This window comes from Odontomachus brunneus, unplaced genomic scaffold, assembly GCF_010583005.1.
Source record: "Odontomachus brunneus isolate Ranch 3 - 2012 unplaced genomic scaffold, Obru_v1 Obru_scaffold_083, whole genome shotgun sequence".
Classification (NCBI taxonomy): Eukaryota; Metazoa; Arthropoda; class Insecta; order Hymenoptera; family Formicidae; genus Odontomachus; species Odontomachus brunneus.
The window spans coordinates 980039-1002078 of record NW_022639533.1 but is presented as its reverse complement, the minus strand read 5'-3'; the positions used below and the strand labels follow the sequence as shown (position 1 = coordinate 1002078).

Genomic DNA, 22040 nt, shown 5'->3' with positions numbered 1-22040 from the left:
GGTTTAAGCTACATGCACAAACCATCGCAAACTTTGAAATATTATGTTTTCAATGAAATATAGTTATTTAAACTTCGCTAAAAATTCAACTTTTAGGTAGTAAAGAATAACTTTTTATTATGTCGAAAATTCATTGAATTAATATTAATTATATATTTAAAGTCTGACAGCAGTACATGACAGCTTTATCAATTAGAAAGATCTTGTGTTTTCACCCATGTTATTGTACACTACGGCGGTCATTTTTTCGCAACTCTAGCGGATATATTTGCATACTAGCAACAATGTACTCAGACGTTTCTTGACTCTTCTAGTTATCCGAAATATATTATCTTGATTCGAAATTTTTACATCCGAATTATAATTAATATTAAAAAAAAAACATAATTCAAACTTTTATTTTGAATATATCGATATTTCAACATTTCATAATCACTATCCTGAATCCGCCACTTTGAATTTCAATTTTGATAGTTGATTTAAAATCAGCGTCCTCAAAAACCTGTAGAACCGTCTCCATATAAAACGCATCTCTTCTGGGAAAGCCGGAAGCACGAAAGGGTTAAGCGCGACGTTGGGATTATGCATATGGCAACGCGCCTTTTTCGCGGTAATGAGTGCGACCAAAAATGGTCGAAAGTTACGATGAGTTAAACGCGATGAAAGTTGCTGCACACCTGTAATTATTCATCTGACTGTCTGCCTGTAATCGCGCGTCTCACTTAAACTGCCGATCGATCTCTCGCTCGTGTGGAAGTTCTTGTATTTTTTCGCGACTCGTGAGGAACAGTGAATTCGAAAAGGCGCGTTACAAAGATAATGCGACGGATGAAAAGATGTTTCTGGATGACTCAACTTTCCTATCGCGCGTCTATCGAAATATCGTTTCGCGCAAAAGCACTCTACTTTCAAGTGTGTTATCTTCAAACGCATAAACATGTAATTCGGCTGAAGTTGTTCTTTTATTTTCTGCAGTTTTAAGGGGACGCCGAAGCTGAAAGTTTTATCAACAGAATACTGACATTTTTTTACTAAGTTTATGTCGTATTTGTTGTACAGAATTACAAATGTTGTTACACAATTAAAGTACGTGCAAAATTAAATAGAAGCATTGCTCAATACGACGAAAACAAGAAAAGAATTTTTAATGCAAAATCTCAAGCTGTCAGTAAGCGTAATATTTGTCCAAAATAATCCAAAAGTTCGGCAGCTTGTACATATCAAAAGTGTGAATGCTCCAAACGGAAAAATTTTGAAGAATATTGTTGTATCTTTGCATTTGAATTTAGAAGCTTAAGAATATTCGAAAAGTTTACAGAAAGATTTCTACACATGCGTGGTTAGATTTTCCGCTGAAACAAAGCAACACACATTTACGTAAATTCTGTATGTACAATAAATACAAAAAGGATAGCGCGATTGCATCAGTGACGATCGTCTCAACGTTATCGACATTTTCGAAATTCGTTATTGATTTCAGCATCCCCTTAAGTCACGTCATTCACCACATTTGAGAGAGGATGTGTAGTTTATAATTCAATTTATTTGAAAACGTGCCAAGTGACCGCTTAAAGCGGCGAGAAACGTGCGAAAAAAGATAACATACAGCCAAGATAACATACTTGGATTTGCAGCGCGGATAGTTTTGTAGCCGATAAACTTCCCGCCGAGTTTATCGCAAATTTGTCACGCTAAATATTATTTCGGAAACGGCGGTCGACTTAATTGTTGCGTATCGACATGGAAATTGTGGCTATCTAGGGGGCATTTGATGCGCTATCGAGAATCGCGCGCTGCGCAATTCCAGCCACATTAAATTATTACAGTGCATTAAATTGTTACACCGCATTAGATCGCGGAGTATGAGCGCGCGACGAGCGCGCAATTTCGCGCCACAGGCCGCATTAAGCGCTTTGAGGCACGCTTCGTTTAATTAGCGGAGGCGGCAAAAGAAATTGCCCGCCGCCGCACTTATTTGCAAGCCGGATTGCGCTCCGCGGTCGACTCTATTTCGGTAGCTCGCAGGGATCGATCGGCCATCCATTCTATGGCGCGGATATCGCATCCGCAAACTTTATTTGATTGATGTTCGAAGAGCTTATTTTGGCGTTGCTATATTTACCGGCGATACCGCATCGTGAACTTGCCCACATTACCAGATCCGTAAACATGATGGAAATGGCCCATATTTCTAAAAGTGTTCTTAGCTGGGAATATCCTGCGAACGTCTGGATTTATTGCATCAATGCAGATCTTTAGTGAGTCGCGAATGAATTTGACATTTCCTCAATAAATCTCAAATGAATTTGACTCCGCGGCGAACTATTCATTTGATCCTCGTGTCTCGGGATATTAAATGTTGAGAAGACGATTGTCCATCAAATTTTCATTAAAGAAAAATTTGAGAAAAACGAAGAGAATGTAATTGAGTAAATTAGAATAGAATTTATCATCTCACCGTGTGGCTGAGAGCTTGTACAAAACGAGAGAGAGAGAGAGAGAGAGAAAGAGAGAGAAAGAAACAAAATATCAAAGATATATAATCAGATTGGACATAACAAAGAGTAAGCAAAAAATGTTCCTCTGAATGTTTTTCATAAAAGAAATTTCGAATACTAAGATGTAAATGACAAGATATATAAGAGCATATAAATAAATAAATAATAGTAATGCTACAGATATATAAAAATAAAAAGAATTATGAAAACTATAATAATAAGTAAATAAATAAACCTGTCAAACAATAAAGTAGACATTCGATTTCTAAGGTATAAAGCTATCCAGATAGCAGGATAATGTAAAATAACGTATTGTTGACACGTTAGAAACGTCAGTAATACGTCACTAAAACGTCATTTGTCGTCATTATATTTGTTGGATAACAAGGCAACCAACGGAATCAGCTCTATGCTGATCCATTTCTATCTTGAGAGAAAGAGAGAGAGAGAGAGAAAGAGAGAGAGAGAGAGAAAGAGGGAAGATATGTATGTGTTGGAGAGATAAATATAGGTGGACACGTGTGTGTATGCAGTGATAGTTTTGCGATGTCCTGCGTATCGCAGGATTTAAAAGATCTAATGAGTACGAGTCGCACCTGCGTCGCAGGAAATTGTATACTCCGTTGGCGTGCGAGTATTTGCAAGCAGGCCCGCGAATATAAGCGACTCGATATATGTATGTACGGCTCGGCCTGTTTATCGATAAACTGGCGACGCGCAAAATGCACAGCGGCGATTTGCATTCCGCGCAATTGCTCGGTGGCGGGGTGGCCGACGCCGAAATGTCGCGGCGTATTTGCGTTTCGCCGAGCTCGAGCCGCGGGCTCGTTCACAATTAGGAGTAATGTCGAGCGATCTCGCGCTGTTTGTTATCCGAGCAAACGCGTCGTCCTATCGTCGCTCTCTCGTGCGCGCGCGTTGTGCTAAACGCTGCACGAAGAATTCCCAGCGCGAATACTCGTCACTATACGCGCGCCCGCTCGTTCGCGCGAAATCAGTGTCGCTGGTTTTCGAAGCGGATCGAAAGTTCGCGGCGCAAAACCGCCGGAAAATCGCGCGACACTGTTTGCGAGACACGTCCGGTAAATCGAAGCAATTAAAACTCTCTCCTGCTACCCCCCCTCTCTCTCTCTCTCTCTCTCTCTCTCTCTCGCTCACACACACACACACACACGTATGCATACCCCGGTCGCGGCCAGAAGGGATTCATAAATCAATTCTCGCGATAGAACGCGCGATTGTGCTTAGGGGCGAAAACGTGATTCAATTCGGTAACATAATTGTTCGGCCAGAATTGTCGAGAGCCCGCGCGTTCGAATTAACGCGCGCACGACGGGCGCACGGCGCGCTATGTTGTTTCGTTTTGACAATTCGCTGCGTTCTCTTTCTCGCGCGTCCGCATTTTACGCCAACCGACATGCGTCATAATTGCCAATTATTCGCAATCGCGCGCGAATATTAATAACGTCGCGGTCGTATTTCTGGACCAGGCGAAGGCGTCATTCGCATAATAAAACACTTCTCTCTCTCTCTCTCTTTCTCCCTCTCGCTTTCTCTCTTTCTCACTTTCTCTCACTCTCTCTCTTTCTCTCTCTCTTTCTCTTCTGTTCTTTTTCTTTCTTTCCCTCTCTTCTTTTTCTCCCTCTGTCTAGCCATTTCTCTTTCGCGTACGAGGTACGGAGTTCGAAACCAGTCGGATTTTTGTTCCAAGGTGTCGATATACCTGACTTATGGTGATCCTAGTGGCCGACACTCTGTGTATTCCCTTTTCTCATATAAAAGTGCCGTCTTGGTGGTGTTGCTGCTGCCAGTGCTGCTGCGATCTTCAGTGTGCACAAGCGCGGCGACGAGGCGCATATATTTCCCAAGTGGCGCGTGGGATAAAGAGACGACCAAAGACTCGTTGCCGAGGAAGCGGCCAGTTTATCTGGCGCCATCATCTTAATTTTCTGTTACCACGTACGTAATATCGTCACCCGATATTCCGCGGCCGGTATCGCCGACGTGATCTTTATTACTGACATTACGAACCATCTTAGGGGACGTTATCTTTTAACGACGGCGATACAGAATCGTTAGGGACTGTAATGACAAATTTCAGACGCCACCATGAATACAGATAGCCCATCCACATATTTCATATTTGTATGCAAATGATATTATTTTTATGTCACGATACATCTCCCGAGACATTGTATAGGAGAAAATTGAAGCAGCGAGGCTGGAAAAATGATAGTCGCAGACGCGGCTTCGCGAAAGACGCGTTCACGGTTGCCGTAAGAAGGGTTACAAAAATACCGTAAGATCATACTTAAAATACAGATATACCTTTCCCTTTTCCAGAACAAACTCAAGCAAAAAAATTTCCAAAAAAACTGGTCAGATTTTATTGATTAAGATTTACTAGACAGTAACTGTTCAGAAACTAGTCAGTAAAATACTTGCCAATATTTCAGTTACTAGGCCCTGAAAGTGGGTAGTAAAAAATAGTTAATAAATGCTGGACAGTTTCTGTTTAGCGAAAACTCAAAAAATATGGCCAATGTTTTATTGTTCTTCAATGTTTCTGGTCACTTACTGGCTAGAAATTAGACAAGAAAAAATAATAAGTAAAAATAAAGCTGTGACTATCTCAATATGAATGAGTTTCCAGATTAAAAAAGACTTCAGTTTCTGAAATACTAGTTTCACATTATTTTTAATAATAATATATAATATTTCACACAACGTGTAGAATCGGATGATGCAAACTATTTGATAGAACTTTGTGCGAAAAAGGTTTGATTAGAAATTCGTCAAAAACTGATCGGAAACTGATCAGAAACTAAATAGTTTTACTATCCAGTCACTGGTGAGACAAGTGTCGTCCAAACTGGCCAGGAACTAGTCGGTAATAGGGATTCCTGGCCAATTATTGACTAGAAACTGGTGAATTTTCTATACGGTGGAGATACAACCCCTCGCTTTGTTTGACGTCGACGTAATCAGCAATTAGACGAGAGCTTCGTTATCGAGAGATCGGACCGGGGCAGAATGGGGGAAAAATGTCTCTGTCGCGGAATATTTCCGAAAAAGACGCGGGGCAGTCGATTTTCCTAGGGATTCCTAGGACGAAATTTCACGTCCGTGAGGGTTAAGTAGCTGCTGTAAAACGCACTGTAAGCGCTTTGTGACGACACAACGTTGGCCGAAGCTTCGGCCGAAAGAAGAAGTGCTCGGCGCGGTCGCCTGTTAAAACGTAAGCAGCTCACGGAAAGCTGCTTACGATACTCGAAACGAAAGGCAGTGCGATGCTGCCGGGACGGGAGGCGGAGCGGGGCGAGGACGAGGGAGAGAGCGAGAGACAGAGAGAACGACAGAAAGCTCCCTTTCTGCTTGTTCGCCAAATGACAGTCTGTCAGCGTGTTTCATTAGCGTGAGCCGCACGCGACTCACTAATGACGCACTCGCACAAAGGGACCGCAGTATAACGGCGAGGTAAGGCGATTGAATTGTGCGAGTGATATGATATATATATATATATATATATATATATATATATATATATATATATGTGTGTGTGTGTGTATATACACCACGTTATTTCTCTATCCTGCGAGAACACGCGCTTTCGGTCGAGCCTAAAAAAAGATGTCCTTTGTGACGTTGCGCACGCGATCAATTAGAGAAATTAATTCGTGGAAAACTGTCCGCCCACGCGGCGAATGGCAAAATGTTGTCAACGCGGCGTAAAGCGGATCGTCGCATCGTGACTGATCGAAGCTTTGCGTTATGGATTACAGTTCACCCGATGGTCCAGGTACCGAACCAGCTGGTCGGCGCCCCGACCGGAACCAACGTCACGTTAGTCTGCCACGTGGAGGCGTCACCCAAAGCCATCAATTACTGGACTCGAGAGTCGGGTAATACAGCGTAGTTCTTGTTGCTCGATTCGCTCGGAATTAAGACCTCTTATCGGTTGACTCGATCGTCGAGTACTTTATAACAGCTCGCGGAATAAGACTTTCCACGCGCGTGCATCGAGATTCCTCATCGTCCGTGAGAAGTAATCTCGATCGATAGAGGTACTCGTCGAAGAATGAGGCTTTCTGCTTCTCGTCTTTCAATCTCACGTCTGGTACCGTGGATTATAAAGCTGCGTCTTAAGGACTCACAGAAAAGCTTAAACAGTAAGACGTAAACAGTAAGCAAACTGATCAATCACAGTCGCTGATTCTTGAACCGTAAGAAGAATCATCGACTGTCATTGGTCAATTTGCTTACTGCTTACGTCTTATTGCTTGAGTTTTTCTGTGTATCCGGATCCTTACTACGTTTTGCGTTTACTTATTGCTTTTCTTCGAACGTGTTTCCGCAGGCGAGATGATAATCAGCAACAGCAAGTACGCGATGTCCGAGACGAAGACGTCGGTGTACAGCGTACAAATGCGGCTGGTGATCATGAACCTGCAGAAGCAGGACTTGGGAGGTTACAAATGCATCTCGAAGAACTCCATCGGCGACGCCGAGGGGAACATCCGGCTTTACGGTGAGTTTTTTGGGGGAGCGTAATGCGCGGCCTCTCAGTAAGGGTGAAAACGCGAGTCGTAAAGTCTCACTGTGCGTGGTGGAGCTTCCGGAAAGTAGCGATATATTCGAGTTACTTTGAATAACTAATCGCGAAATATATTAACCTCTCAAAGGCCAATTATTGCCAGAGTTGGATAAGTTGATAACTAAATCAAGAGTAAAGTTAACGACTTATAAAATTAACCTAGTTAAATTACAAAAACTAACTTAATTTTTAAAAGAGTTAAAATTAGATTAACTTAAAAATTAATTAATGTAAAACAGAATGTATGCTTTTTGCATAATTAACTTTTTCAGCGCAATGTTGCAAATTCCGAAACAAATGTTCAACCATACTCCAAGTTAAATGTAACTTAACTACTATTTTTTAGTAGAAATTGCATTCTGTACTTCCGCCCGACGCGAATGCGTTTTAACGTACAACGGCCGTAAGTTCGGACTTTTAAAAGCGAGAGTGTTTTTACGTTCTACGAAAGCCCTAAACCAACCTTGAGTACGGGACGCGTGTACTTTAGCGCCGCGGTCGAGAAAGTATGGCGTATCACTGCGACACCGCTGTTTCCATTACACGCGCGATTTAATACGTCGCAATCTCCGCCGCAGCGATCGACGGCAACAATCTTCTCGCGCGTTACGCAACACGGCGCTATTTTTCTTGTCACCTCGTAGCGACACGTTGCCGCAAGAATAGCGAGCGGCTGGGTTTGTGTATAAAATTAAACGTCGTCGCGCGAGAGAAAGCCGTTAGACAGCATGGATGCGAGAATCAAGAGTCGTTTTACAGAAACGTAAAGCGCTTTACGACGTGCGCATGTATACTAAGTCGCAAAACGGTTTGCATACTTTTTCTCGGATGAAATTGCAACGCTTCAAGTTACCATAATTAAAATCCACTGCAGATGTGCATGCGCAGTGATCGGTTATGACAGGAATCGAAGTGACAGTATAGGGTGTAATAATAAATTTGGAGAAGAGAGAGGGTTATACAGGGTGTCCGGTAACTGACCGAGCAACCACCATGTACGGGTAGAACGGGTCAAAATAATCAATAAAAGTTATATACCACTTTGAAATTTTCTCAATATTTATTTCGTAATTAATTAAAATGTATAAACGAATGAGCGCACGAGAAGCGGCAGGACAGGCTCTGTGTGTAAGACCTACATTAGTTGTAAGTTTCAAGATCGCAAGAAATTTGACCAATCACAGTCAATTCTTCTTTGGTCCTAAGAAGAACGATCGACTGTGATTGTTAAATTTTCTTACGATTTTGCGATTTGCTACTAATGTAGAACCAGCTTAAAAGAAATAGCTTATCTCTTAGCAACGATGAGTAAACAGCTGATTTCAAGGCGGAGTAACGTATACGTGTCGCTTGTTACTCCGCCTCGAAATCAGCTGTTTACGCATCGTTGCTAAGAGGTAAACCATTTCTTTTACACACAGAGCCTGTCCTACCGCTTCTCGTGCGCTCATTCGTTTGTACATTTTAATTAATTACGGAATAAGTATTGAGAAAATTTCAAAATGGTATATAAATTTTATGATTATTTTGACCCGTTCTACCCGTACACGGCAGTTGCTCGGTCAGTTACCGGACACTCTGTATATACAGGGTGCTCTAGAACAACCTTCGAAACTCTTGTGGAGGCAAAAGATTAAGATGAATATAAATGTCCTATACCGTTTTGTGATATTCGCAATAATTATTGAGATATAAAGAAGATTTGTGAATGATCACGCGAGAGATGAGCTGTAGTAGCGACATCTGCCGTGCGTTTGTACATTAAGTCAAACTATACCAAAAATTTGATTTAAAAATTTTACTATATATAGTAAAAAAATATAAAAGAATGATTATTTCGAAATAATATATCTTTAAATTAAATATAAATTAGTTTGATTAGTTTTATATCTTATAAAGTAAGCTAATGTGAGATAATAAATTGAATGCATGCCAGAGTAGAGTGGCTCTTAATTATGACAACTTGAAGAGCTATAACTTCTATCAATAAAAAGTATACAAACCGTCTTGCGACCGAGCGTTCACTGTCCAGAGTACAGAGAGGAAAGTAGAAGTATTTGTTAATTTTTATCAGCACTCTCTGCTGCTCCACTTGGTGCAACTGTGATTGCGCAACAAAGAACGAAAAAAGAGCGATCCGGTATAGCAACTGCGAGACAGCAAAGTGTATCCAACAGGGGAATATTTTACGTTATAAGCTGCATGTAATCTTTCTAACGCTGCCTCGTCGTTTCGGTAATCTCAAGAATTTATCTCCGAAGAAACCGCACACCACCAGCCGACACTACAAAGATATCGGTATTCGCAAAATTAAGTTTCCTCTCTTTCTCTCTCGAGTTTTACTATTTAAGATATTGGAAACCGGCGCCCGGGAGACAGATCGGAATTTCCGCAGTTTCTTAGCCACGTCTCCGTCGTAACCGTAAGTTATTTCACGGCGCAGATAATATTGTACTTTCTGTATAATATTTATGGAATTCGCTTCCCCATTGTGTGTCCGCGAAATACCACCACCGACCGCGCCGGTACGTCCATGAAATACTTGAGTCAGTAATCTTTAAAATGTCTTTACGATATCGGTTAAAACATGATTACGGCCCCGCCCTCCTCCCTTGCTCTCCTCTTGGAAAGCTCCTCGCCCACCTTTAACATTCTTCCCGCGTTTAAGCCGTCGTTCTGTAGTATTAACCGTATCTTACACGTCCCATTCCGTGCCGATAACAACACGATGAGGTATATACAGGATATCATAATTTTGTTTCAAAAGAAACAACTATCAATTGTTAATCGATAACCACGAAGGCCCATGTATTAAGAGGATATTTGAAAATTTTGTTCCGACAAAATATTGATTTTTTCTGTAAAGTTTACACGCGCGTTGTATTAGTTTCACAAAATTATAAATGCTTTTACGTAACGAAAATATGTGCAAAAATGAGTTGTTGCTTTGCTCAATATGTGATGAAAACGATAAGAAATTTCAAAATTAATATTCCATTACGCTTCACTCTTTCTTTTGTTTTCCCCTGCGTTACCCTCTCCTACAGTAGTGTATGACAGAAAAACTCTCACTCAACATAAAAAACTCAGATGATGAGAGTGGAAAACTCACTCTGTTTTCCACTCTCATCATCAATAGCCTCATAAGAACGCGTAAAATTTCATGAGACAAATTTCTAGTAATTTTGTGATAAAATATTAAATTCCTCTTGATTTATTTAAACTATTATATTTCTCTCTTATCTCATAGCAAATATAAATTAGATATATCTCGTGTGTTCTATTTTTCAAAATTCTTCAAAAAAACAAATAGTAATAAAGTGAAAAGAAATTTGAATATGCTTATTTAAAAAAAAAAAGAATCTCACTCGGGACGAATCGCACAGTATCACTCGGACGTATCTTCAATCATCACTAAAGAGATTAATACAGTTCTTAAACTTGATTTTAAAGTTGGAAATTAATTGAATCACCATTATGAATATGATATCATATTTATAACGTGTATCATATTTAACTGGAAAACTCAGATCCGACTCTAATTTCCAATCTGAGTATTCCACAAGTTTCAAGTAACGAATATCTCAATACCGAGCCTGAGAATTTACGGGTTTTTGAAACAGTAAAACTAACACGTACCTCCGATTCATTTTCCCAGAAAGAAGCAACCGCGACCTCGAGATTTTTAAATCCTGTTAGAAAGTCTCGCCACGAGGAGACCCCAATTCTTTTCGAAATTTAAAATTTATATCACGACCAGTCGCGCACGTAACAGCAAGTGGAAACTGGAATGCGCATAATTAGAGCGGCTAAAAAATCCCAATAGCGGCGACGCGCGATCCCGCACGATACGACGCGGCGAATGACGCTGCCGCGAGCGCAATAAGTCGTCACGAGTGCTGCCTCATAATTCCTGGCGCTGATTGAACGTTACGATCCGTTTACGACGCGTATGCAGGTGCCCCGTTTACTGCCGAAATACGGAAAAAAAGAGAGAGAACGGTGCATTTTCGCGGGTGTGTGACGCGGCAGCAACAGCAGCCGCCGACGACGAGGGCGACGATGCCCTCGCCGGTGTCATCAGCCGTAAATGCGCCCATAACTTCCCGCTTACTTCCCCGGAGCGTCCTTATTTTTTCACAGTTTATTTACCGGATTCCATCACATAATTTTCCGCTTTATAGCGCGAGGAAAAATCCAGTGTAGCTGAGAACTGCGCGCGCTTCTCGCGGATAGCGCGGCGCGCGATGTAATCAACTTACTTTACGCAACAAATTCCTTTCGCACTTTTCCGTTCATGATGACGCGACACCGCGGATGATGTGTTAATTGAATCACCGTGGAAGAACCGAAGCAAATGAGATCTCGCGCGGAAAATAGAATAGATCTCGCTTATCAAAAATGGCGCGGCCCAAATTAAGCGGTCTGTTTCGGCCAATCTCCAAAACCATTCGTCACGTGACGTACCTTGCAAAACGGAAAATCCGTTTTGGCGGAACGGTGACAGTCCAATTTTGTCGTAACGCTGAATGCAATGATATTTCTGCTACATTGTTTAACGACATCTGTCTGACTCGACCAATATCACCGACGTATCGCAGATTATACATCACAATAGAAAATTGATATAATGTACTTAACAAACGTGACAAATACGATTCGCTGTCTCTGTACTCGATTTATAATTTGGGATACGATGTCGGTCGAATTTTAAATAGCCGTAATGACGTTGGAATAGAAGAGTATGTCACGGCATCATCTCTCTTTTTGTCTCTGTCTGTGATATCGATTCTGATTATTGATGAAGATCGTGATATACAGTGTTTATGTGCCCGCGCGCTATTTATGTGCGCGTGCACAAATGTTGTATTTCTAATCAAAATAGCAGAATGGACACGAACGCCCGACAGGGGCATTCCCTGCCGCGTAATTAGTGTCGCTACGCTAAAAGTTATCTCGCCGATAAAAGATCAGTTATGGTGTTGCATGTCGCGAGTCTCGTACACGCATACGGCGCACACTATCGCGAAAATACAGCGCAGCGCGCGCGATCGGTGTGAAATTCCGGGCGAGTTATCGACGAGAAGCGCGCATAAAATTACGGATTCACGCGCGCCGCTGCAATCTGCTTCTGCACCCCTGCGCGTGCGAGAGAATATCTCCGCGTGACGTTGTCATCAAAGAGATGCGACAACGAAGGGAGATACACGCGAGAGAGAAAGGGCGAGGGAAAAACCTCTCTCACTAAACCGCGATAAAAAATCTAATCGCGTCTAGCGCTGCCGGTGCAACGCAGATATTTTTGTACACAGATGCTCGGATAGTATCCCTCCAAACTCACAACTACTAAGTTGCAACTCGCAAATATACGACTCATATAAAAATTTTTTTTTTTATTTTTTAATGGAATTATATATATATATATATATATATAAGATTTTGATAAATATAATTAAGATATATATAAGAAGATTTTGTTTTTATACATGCCCTTCTAAAAAGAAAAAAATACTACAAACATAATATTCTTAAAACTTTTTTCTACCCAATCTAAGTATATTTTTACACCATAAATTGACGAAAAAAATCATATAAAAACACAATAACATAAATAATATAAAAAAAACAATAATATATATATATATAATTGTTTTTTTTATATATATATATTATTGTTTTTTTTATATTATTTATGTTATTGTTTTTTATATGATTTTTTTCGTCAATTTACGGTGTAAAAATACACTTAGATTGGGTAGAAAAAAATTTTAAGAATATTATGTTTATATTATGTAGTATTTTTTACTTTAGAAGAGCATATATAAAAACAAAATCTTTTAAGATTCAGAAGATGTGATTATATTTTTTGGATATATTGATATATCCTAATACAAAATTATTCTAACATGTTTTGACACATCTAAGAACTAAATATTTCTCAAAACATTAACTTTGTTGTTGATTTTACTTAATTCGTAAATGTGTATATGTGTGCATGGTTTAAGAAATAAAAAAGAAGTAATAATTGAAAATTGATAACTGTATATTTCCCGGATATTTCCCTCCCCCTTAAATATTCGGGTGGGTGGACAAACATCCAAATACTCGGAATCGACGCCACCAATGTGTCGTCGAGGGAAACAATGACGAGACAATGACAGTACGCGAAAACTTCCGTCGTAAGGCTTTCGTAAGGGAAGATCTCAATCGTTCAGCCCGCTCATCGTAACGCGTATAAAAAGACGTAACAAGTGGAAGAAAGCCGGTGCCCGAGATATTCGCCAGTTAACTACCCCCGCGCTCGCGTTCGCACTCGCGCGCAACCCTCTAATGACGGCAATTTTATCGCGCTGTCGTGTAAAGAGCGGGCGCGTGCGAGGGTGCACGATGGTATCCCGGCATGCTCGAACTTCTCGTTGAAGTCACGCGATCAGATAAGCTCGAAGGATTAACTGTTAAACCGCCGGTGTAAACTGGGCGCGAGCAGAGAGGAGGGTGAAGAGAACGCGCGCGCATTTCCTACACAGAGTCGGAGAGGAGGGAAAGGCACGATAGATTTAAAGGCGCTAAGAGGGAGAGAGAGAGAGAGAGAGAGAGAGAGAGAGAGGGTATGAGGGGAAGGTGAGGGACTGAAAGGCTACATCGATGTTGGAGGACAGTGGCGGCATGTTGGCGCGTCATGTCGAGAGCCGAAAGTCCGCGAAACAATATCCGAGCTTTCCATCCCCCAGCTGCACCGCGTCGCTTTTTCGTGTCCTCTTTTCCGCCGCTCTTCCGGGGATGTTCTTGTCACAGATTGCGCGCGCGCGAGCGGTCGGGATTATGGATTTACTTTGATAAATGGCGACTCGATGTATCCGCGAGGCGTAACCCCGGAATGAAGATCGCGTCGCTTTAAATTATAAATCTGGCGGCTTGACTCCTGCCACACGATATCGACACGGATAAGATCTCCGAACTCTCTCATATCGCATTAGTGGTATCTCAAACACGTAGTGTGTCGCGATTTAAGGCGGTTGCTGTGTGAAATAAATTCCTCTCAAGAACTCCTGATAATAATTTGAATTACATATATCAATCGAAATATTATATAAATGTTTACACGATTAGAAAGAGATCGGCTGTTTGGAAATTGTGAAATACGCAAGCGATGTTGACGCTCTTAATACCTGTTTCTTTCCATTGCGCCGATGTTATTGTCTTTCTCTTAATTTCAACTTCGCCTCAAAGCGTACATTGAAAGTTTAAAACAATATTACTGAGTGTATATTTCAATATGCGAATATTATGCAAAAAACAATATTATTGATCGTTGTATAAAAAAGAAAAAGAACATTGACGTGAATAATTTATAAAAAAGAACAAACTCGACAGACGTGCATTAGAATAAATAACTTCGAATAATTATTCTTGGATATGGGTGTATAACGAAAATACAACGTCGATCGACAGTTTGCTTTGATAAATGAAAGAAGATAAATTTTTTTTAAATACATGCACATTGCAAATCTAAGTGTGTTATTTTGACTGACTCTCTTTTTACATGTTTCTTACCGCTTTAAGTTACGTCATTTAATGCGTTTAAACCATTACATTATAATTTATACGTCTCTTAAGTGTTAAATTACTTAAAACGGTAAGAAGCGTGTAAAAAAAGCTTCAGCCAAATTAAACGTTTATGCGTTTAAAAATAACACCTTCAGATTTGCAGTGTGTACACTAAGAACATTATAGTTTCTTTTCCAATTTTTTTCTAATTTTTTTTTAATTCTGCTATTTTTCTTATAGTACGGATATAGATTGTCAGTGACAAATCTATCTTGCTAAAAGAACATAGTAAATTTCGCTAAAAACATAGCAATTTTTTTTAATAGCGCGTCTGGGTTCCTAAAATATAAAAAGCACGTGTGAAACGAAAGGAAAATTATTACAGAATATGTTGATCTATTTCTTTCGATTATAAAACTCTATAGCAATTTTTACTAAATTCTCTCTATGTGTATGTAACGGGACCGTCTCTCGTATCCTCCATAAATAAAATATTAGTGTATGTGATGCATTTTAAGATACGTATTGTTATACTCGATTCTTCTTTTCTGTCGTGTGACTGAACTTCTCGACGGTACAGTCGCGAGACAACTACTCGAAAGGACGAATCGTTCGTGTCGATCGGTAGGAACTATTTCGCGGCTTTCTTTCCCGCGACGGTTTTCGCGTGAATTTTGCGAGTCTGACGAAATCGTCCGGAAGAAAAGTGTAATTAATAATGTAACGACGGTGAAAAGACGACGCGCGACTCGGGATCGCGCGTGTTCGAAAAAGTGCCGTGCAACAATGGCCGGGACTTGTCGGGGCGTCAAGGGCCGCCGATTAAAAGACTGTGAAGCAATATCTAACGCCGCCTCCGTCTCGCCGTTATCTCTCTTCTTGCTCCCCGTCATCCCGCTACGGTACTCCTGTCTCGTATTAGTTATCGTTTATCAGCCGGCCAGACAAAACGCGGTGCCCGGAATTGGGTGAGCCATCTGTTGCCAGACATGATCGATAAAAGTCTGCCAAGTGTTATCAGTGCTAAACTGCTATTTCGACGGGCTGCCGCACGCGCGCACAACCCTCTTCTTCCACTTCTACTTCTTCTTATAGTTCTTCCGACCGCCGGTCTACCGCAACCTGTCTCTTCGTTCACAGCAGCTGTATACCTTGGACGGCGTGAGGGCATGTCGCGGACACTCTTGTCGAGACGGATTTTACTTCGCGAAAATTGTCCGACCACACCGAGATTGATTCTCATTTCATGAAAAATCCTCAGCAGGGCGATTAGAAAAGAAGCGTTTTTCCGCAACAAAAAGATTCTTCTATCTATCTATCTCTATCTAAACTATCTATCTCTATCTCTGTCTATCACTTGCTCTCTCTCTCTCTCTCTCTCTCTCTCTCCCTCTCCCTCCCTCTGTCTCTCTCGTGTGAGAACTCAAATTCGCGCGCAATAAACGTCGTGCATTTCGCCGCACGCGAGCCGAAAGTGAAGCGAATTTTCGCATGGAGAATTAATCTCGCATCCGGATTAAATTCGTTAGCAATATTGCCGAGTGCGGAGGTGACCGAGCGAAAGGAAAATTAGGGTAGAAACTGCCTCTCGTTCCGAGAGGCCACGGACGCTCTGTAATAAGTAAGTACCAATGGTCGGTGGAGAGCAGGACCGCGCACCTAATTTAATATCATTGAAACACGATCTTGACAATTAGCCGTGTAATTTTGGTATTTAGTAGCCCGGTCAGAGCTATGTGATCAACCGTAGAAATTAGATATTCTAACGTTACTCGTATCAGCTTGCACTAATATAATTCCATTCGAATAACGCGGCATGTTAACGTCAACTTTCAATCGCATCTCTATAATTTTACCATGATTAAGCATGTGGATTCCCCTCTCTCTTTCTCTCTCTGGCAAAAGAAGGAACATCACACTGGAGCCCATATTGATAGTCATTACTTGAAATTTATTTTCTCCCCGTGACATACTCAGATACAAATATAGAGTTAGATTTGAGGTTTTTACTTACATCACATAATATATGCGATGTGTTGCGAAAGTAGATTTGCAATCGCGATCCGGCTAAAAGATTCACATCTAGCTCTAAATTCAAATCCGAGTGCCTCGCCTGAGGCAAGTTTCAAGTAACGACTATTAATACAGCACTGGGAGGAGCGACGTCGTATCTGCGCGGCCGGAGGATAATTGATAGAGGCCATAATTACAGCCGCTCTCAATAAAATACCTGACGCAAATCAGAGAAATAGATGTCTGAGCTGCGCTGTATCGAACCGCTGCCGGAAATTAGCGTTGTTTACTTCGTAACAGGGGGACGAGCTGCAGCGATTGATCCTAACGTGCGAGAGACAACGGCAGTCCTGTATTATCGTAGCTTCCCGCAACACATCGCGTTGCTCGCTATCGCCCATCGACTCCGTTCATGATTCGCGCTCGTCGAATTTCAATGAGACGCGCGTCGCAGATATATTCGATAGCTCGCCAAGAAACACGAGAGAGAGAAAGAGAGAGAGAGAGAGAATGAGACGTCGATGGTCGTAGTCGTCGTCAGCATGGTAAACGGCGGATAAATCTTGCCAGAGGCAAAAAAGGAATCTTCACGGGAAGACGAGAGAGCGAACCGATCCAGTTTTCTATCGCGCATTTCGCACGCGATGGACCGCATTTATCGGTGCTCTCTCGTCGAGAGAGAATTTTTATTTCGCCCTTTTATTCGCTGCGCGTGTGTGTCAGGTGACGTCGAGCGTGCAGCGTGTATCGCGCGAGATCCCCCATCGAGGGAGCTTCCGCACATGCGGAAAAAAATGATATCCACTCGCACGGCATATCGTCGAGCACCGGCCGACCACGGTCGAAATAATGTTCCAAGACGATCGTGCCTTGAATTCTCGACGGCGAGGAGCGCGCCGAGCTTGGCGCCTTTCATTGCGCCGGCAACGCGAGTATCGACGGCGGCTCGGGCCGTTTTCCGCGACGTCGACTCGGCAACTTGTTGGGAAAGCCCACTTTAATCCCCATTCCGCGTTCGTTTGACCGCCATTTAATTCCGAAAATAGCGACTCGTTTCGCGAGTGTCAGAGATTCAAAAGTAAAATCCATAATGGCGATTCCGGGAGAATTGTCCGATCACTAGCGGATTTCTTCACAAGTGTGAGTCTCCCGCCAAACGTAGTCTCTTCGAATAATGAAAAAATTATTCACTACCGATTCACTGTAATGGCCACTCTTAAGTGATCTTTTAATGAATTGTCACTACAGAGGTTCTCTTCTATAACATGCATTAAGAACTACTGAGTAATCTGTCGTTACTAAGCAATAGTTTACTCACTCGTTTTGATATCGCGAATACAAAATTCATTATTAGACACAATAAATTAACGTAAACTACGCAATTCTTAACGCACGATATCCTTAAAGTTAGAGAAATTTTAGTCTTTTATTCGCGGTGTAAATCTTGATTGTCGCATCTCATATATCACTCATCACGTGTAAGAGATCATTCCAAACAAACATATTCCTCCTTATTCAAGAGGAGAAAAAGAGTTAGAACAATATATCTGGTAAATGTCCGATTAACAGTTATTAATGGTGATCCACTTCCTTAGAAGAAAAGTACTCCTTCGATAATAGCTTAAAATATGGGATTGCAAGTATTAGCTTGCAAACTTCTTTTCTTTTGCATCATTGCGCTTAAACTTCTTACCTGCACCCTATAATTCCAAAAGAAATTCTCACGAGTCAAACAGGTATGACCAGGTGCTGCTGGTCGCGGAAGGAAGCAATCTTTTAGAGTGCCAATGAAGCGGGTATGCAAGATTGTGTGACGTACCCCACGCAGTGTAGAACAACAGACACGGAGATGTTATTGTACATTGTAATCCATTGCACGCGTTCAATGGCAAGAGTCTGCGTTTAGCCGCAGCTTAAGCTAGGTTCGATGCGTCTCGAGCAAGCAACTGTGATATACCTCCGCACGAATATTAACGAAATTTCCCGCCCTTATTATGTTTCAGACATGGAGCTGCCGGAGCACTCCAAGATCGGCAACCGGAGATTGGAGGACGACGCGGACGACTCGATTGGCGATCGCGATCACAGACTGAATCGCGTCTATCAAGGCTCCCTGCGAGAAACGGGCTCGACCTTGGAGCCGGTGTTCGACGCGGACGACAATTCGGCGTCGACCACGTCGAGGGAGAGCGCGCCGCCCGCCTTCGGCGTCGTCCTGATCGGCATCGCGCTGCACCACTTGCTCGCTTCGACGTAAGATAAACGTAACACGCCCTACACGACTATACCTGAACACTAGCTCGCCACAGCTTGATTCTCCCGGCTGCGGAGAAGATTGCGAGACAAGCGGGAAGTAGGAGTCCCGGCGAGTCGCGTTCACGGCGTCTTCCGCGATCACGGCTTCGATCGCGACATGTCCACCGTGGCGGCGTCGATCGATACCTCTCCACAGCAGCGTCGATATCGCGACGAGGAACGCGATGTTGGTCGCGACGCGGCAACGCGACCTACGTCGCCAAGCTCAGCGAACGACGGAACGCGTCGAGAGTTCGGACGCGCGAAAGAGCGTCACGCGGAAAAAGAAGCATAAGAAGAGATTATCGCGCGAGGACATTAAGCGCGCGAGCGCATAACGTATAGCTCGCGCGCTCTGTGTATATATAATGTATCACGGTTTTAATTACGCGTAACAATCTTACGGCGGTCCGGTTTTCTCTAACTAGAGACACCCATACACACGCGCGCTCGCGCGTTCCCGTTTATTTATTTCATTCGCGCCGCGCATAAACTGACGGATTAAAATTACGTATGCGGAATTCGCGGCGGTCTCCATCAACGTCAACCCGGCGCGGTAATTAAACACCTGCCGGCTCGCATTTTGATGATGAAGGAAACGCATTTGTAAAATTCCGTTTTAAAAAGCGCGCCAACAAACGTTAATATTAAATTCCACGTGGAAATAATACGCGAAGGTACGGGCAGATCGTAGAGAGAGAGAGAGAGAGAGAGAGAAAGAAAAAGAGAGAAAGAGCTCATATATTAACAAGCGACACGTTAAATTGAGTCACATGGAACATAACGCGTGTCACACGTAAAAATAGCGGTGCTCGCGCCAGACGTCGGGTCGAACGTTCAAAGGCCACCAATATGGGCGACTTTTATATTCAAAGGAGACAAAAGCGGCAGCCTTGGCTGCTCCTAGTGGAATATCGTCAAACAGATTTCATATATTACGCTCGGCCGCGCGTTTACTTATAATACACCGATACTAATCATTCTCTTTTCAGCGACCACTCGGTAACGAAGTTATTTTTCTTTATTGGCAACGACAACACGATTACATCGTTCACATAAAAAAGGGCAACGAATGTAACCGTCACTCTCAATAGTACTTTACAGATATAGAATATATTTATGGGTAGAATGGGTAGAGCAACGAATCAAATATCGAAAAATTTCACAACTTGGTGAAGAGTACGAAATTGCTGACCACTCGATCATTATTATTAATAAAGATAAGGGCTACGGCTTATTTTTTCAAATGAGTAACGAACGGTAAAGGTAGCGAGTTACACTCTTTTGTTCAATGGATACTTAAGGTAAGAGTGACAATGTCTAAACGCCAGCGTCATGAAAATATCAATTAAATTTTCCTCGATTTAATAATTGATTTGAGCAAATATGTTTCAATTTAACTAGTTGACGACTGAGTTGAGTCGAAAATCAATTGGCAAATGTTTAATTGACGATTGATTTCAACGAATTCGATTAAAGACCGCTCAATTGACGGTTGATATGAGCGAAAGCAGTCAAAAATTGCTCAATTTATTTAAAACCTAGCAAATTCAATTAATGGCCGTTTAGTTGGCGATTGATGTAAGCAAATTCAATCGATTCAGTCAAAGAGCGTTCGATTACTGTGGAAGATGCCACAGTAATTGATTGAGAAGTGCTAGGAGTCGCGTTGAGGGGAGGTAATTGTCATATCAATCATAACCGAACAATCTTTAATTGAATCGACTGAATTTGATCATATCTATTTGCTTTATCAAATTTGCTAAGTTCAGTTGTTAATTAAATAGCCTTTAATTAGATTTGCTATGTTCAATTATTAAATGAACGTTCTTTAATTCCTTTCACTCATATCATTTGTCAATTGAACGGTCTTTAATTAAATTCGTTGAAATCAATCGTCAGTCGAACGGTCTTCAATTGAATTTATTGAAGCCAATTGTCAATTAAACGGCCTCCAATTAATTAAAAAAGTAATTAATTACCTGCAAACCCGCTGGAACACTAATAACATTGCCCTAACTCTGGGCATTCTTATTGTTTTAATCTTTAAATATTTAAACTTTCAACGTAGAATATATGCATGTATATATTCTCCATATTGGAAGTTTAAATATTCGTATCTAAAGACCAAAACAATAAAAATGTTCAGAATTAGGTAGCAATATTATTAATGTTTAAGCGTTTGCACTTTTACCTTTTACCTAGTAAAGTCATGAGAGGCACGAGGCGTGTTTTCGTGCTAAATCATGCATGCGACATGTCATGCTAGCTAGCATGCTAAGTACAAAACTAGAAATTTTCTACGCTGCATGCTGTCATACATGCTAGCATGTTAGTTTTTTAAATTAGAACCGACGTTACTTTTCTTACGCGATTTCGCGCTGACTCAAAAAGATAGACGTATCCCATATGACGATTATTGAGACTAGCGATGCACAGTGATAACTGTTTATAGTATGTATAAAAGACTCTATATATATAAAATTTATTAAAAAATTGTATTTCATATATTAATTTAAATTACGTAAATATATATATATATATATATATATATATATTTATGTTTAATATTACAAGTATTATGTATTATTTATACATTACGTTATATATAGATATATATATATATATATATATATATATATATATATAATTTATGTATATATATCACACATAAATATATTTATATATTTACGCAGAGTTATTCTCCGTTTGCACACCTAAAATATAATATCTCAAATGTGTGCAGTTAAAATAGGGCACTTGTATACAAGGAAAAAATGATAATGAAGTTGACAAAAGATTAGCTGTGGTAACTCTCTTGTTAGTGACAGATAAAAAAAAGAGAGACGAAATGAAAAGTAATGAAATGAACAGCAAAAGAAACATTAAAAAAGCAAGTTGCGCGTGTGATGCAAAAACCAACAGCACTGGCAGCCTGACAGCACGCAGCGCGGTCGAAACGAATCTATCAGCAGAACACGCACCGTGCGTCATAGACTTTACTTTCGATAGATCCCAGCCCGAACGTTACGTACGTTGCCCTTATACACATTCTCGAAATACTTTATTACAAAATACTGTATCACTTTCAT

The 22040-nt window shown here is 41.2% G+C and overlaps 1 protein-coding gene across 1 annotated transcript in view; it reads left to right on the top strand.

Annotated features, from left to right (window-relative positions):
• Nucleotides 1-21462, top strand: part of LOC116847826 (lachesin-like) — a 222032-nt gene extending 200570 nt beyond the window's left edge. The window contains exons 7-9 of the mRNA XM_032823241.1: nt 6281-6400; nt 6856-7026; nt 18657-21462. Of these exons, the coding sequence (XP_032679132.1) occupies nt 6281-6400; nt 6856-7026; nt 18657-18910 (545 nt within the window). The 3' untranslated portion in view covers nt 18911-21462. The remainder of the gene's footprint in view (nt 1-6280; nt 6401-6855; nt 7027-18656) is intronic.
• Nucleotides 21463-22040: the final 578 nt, after the last annotated feature.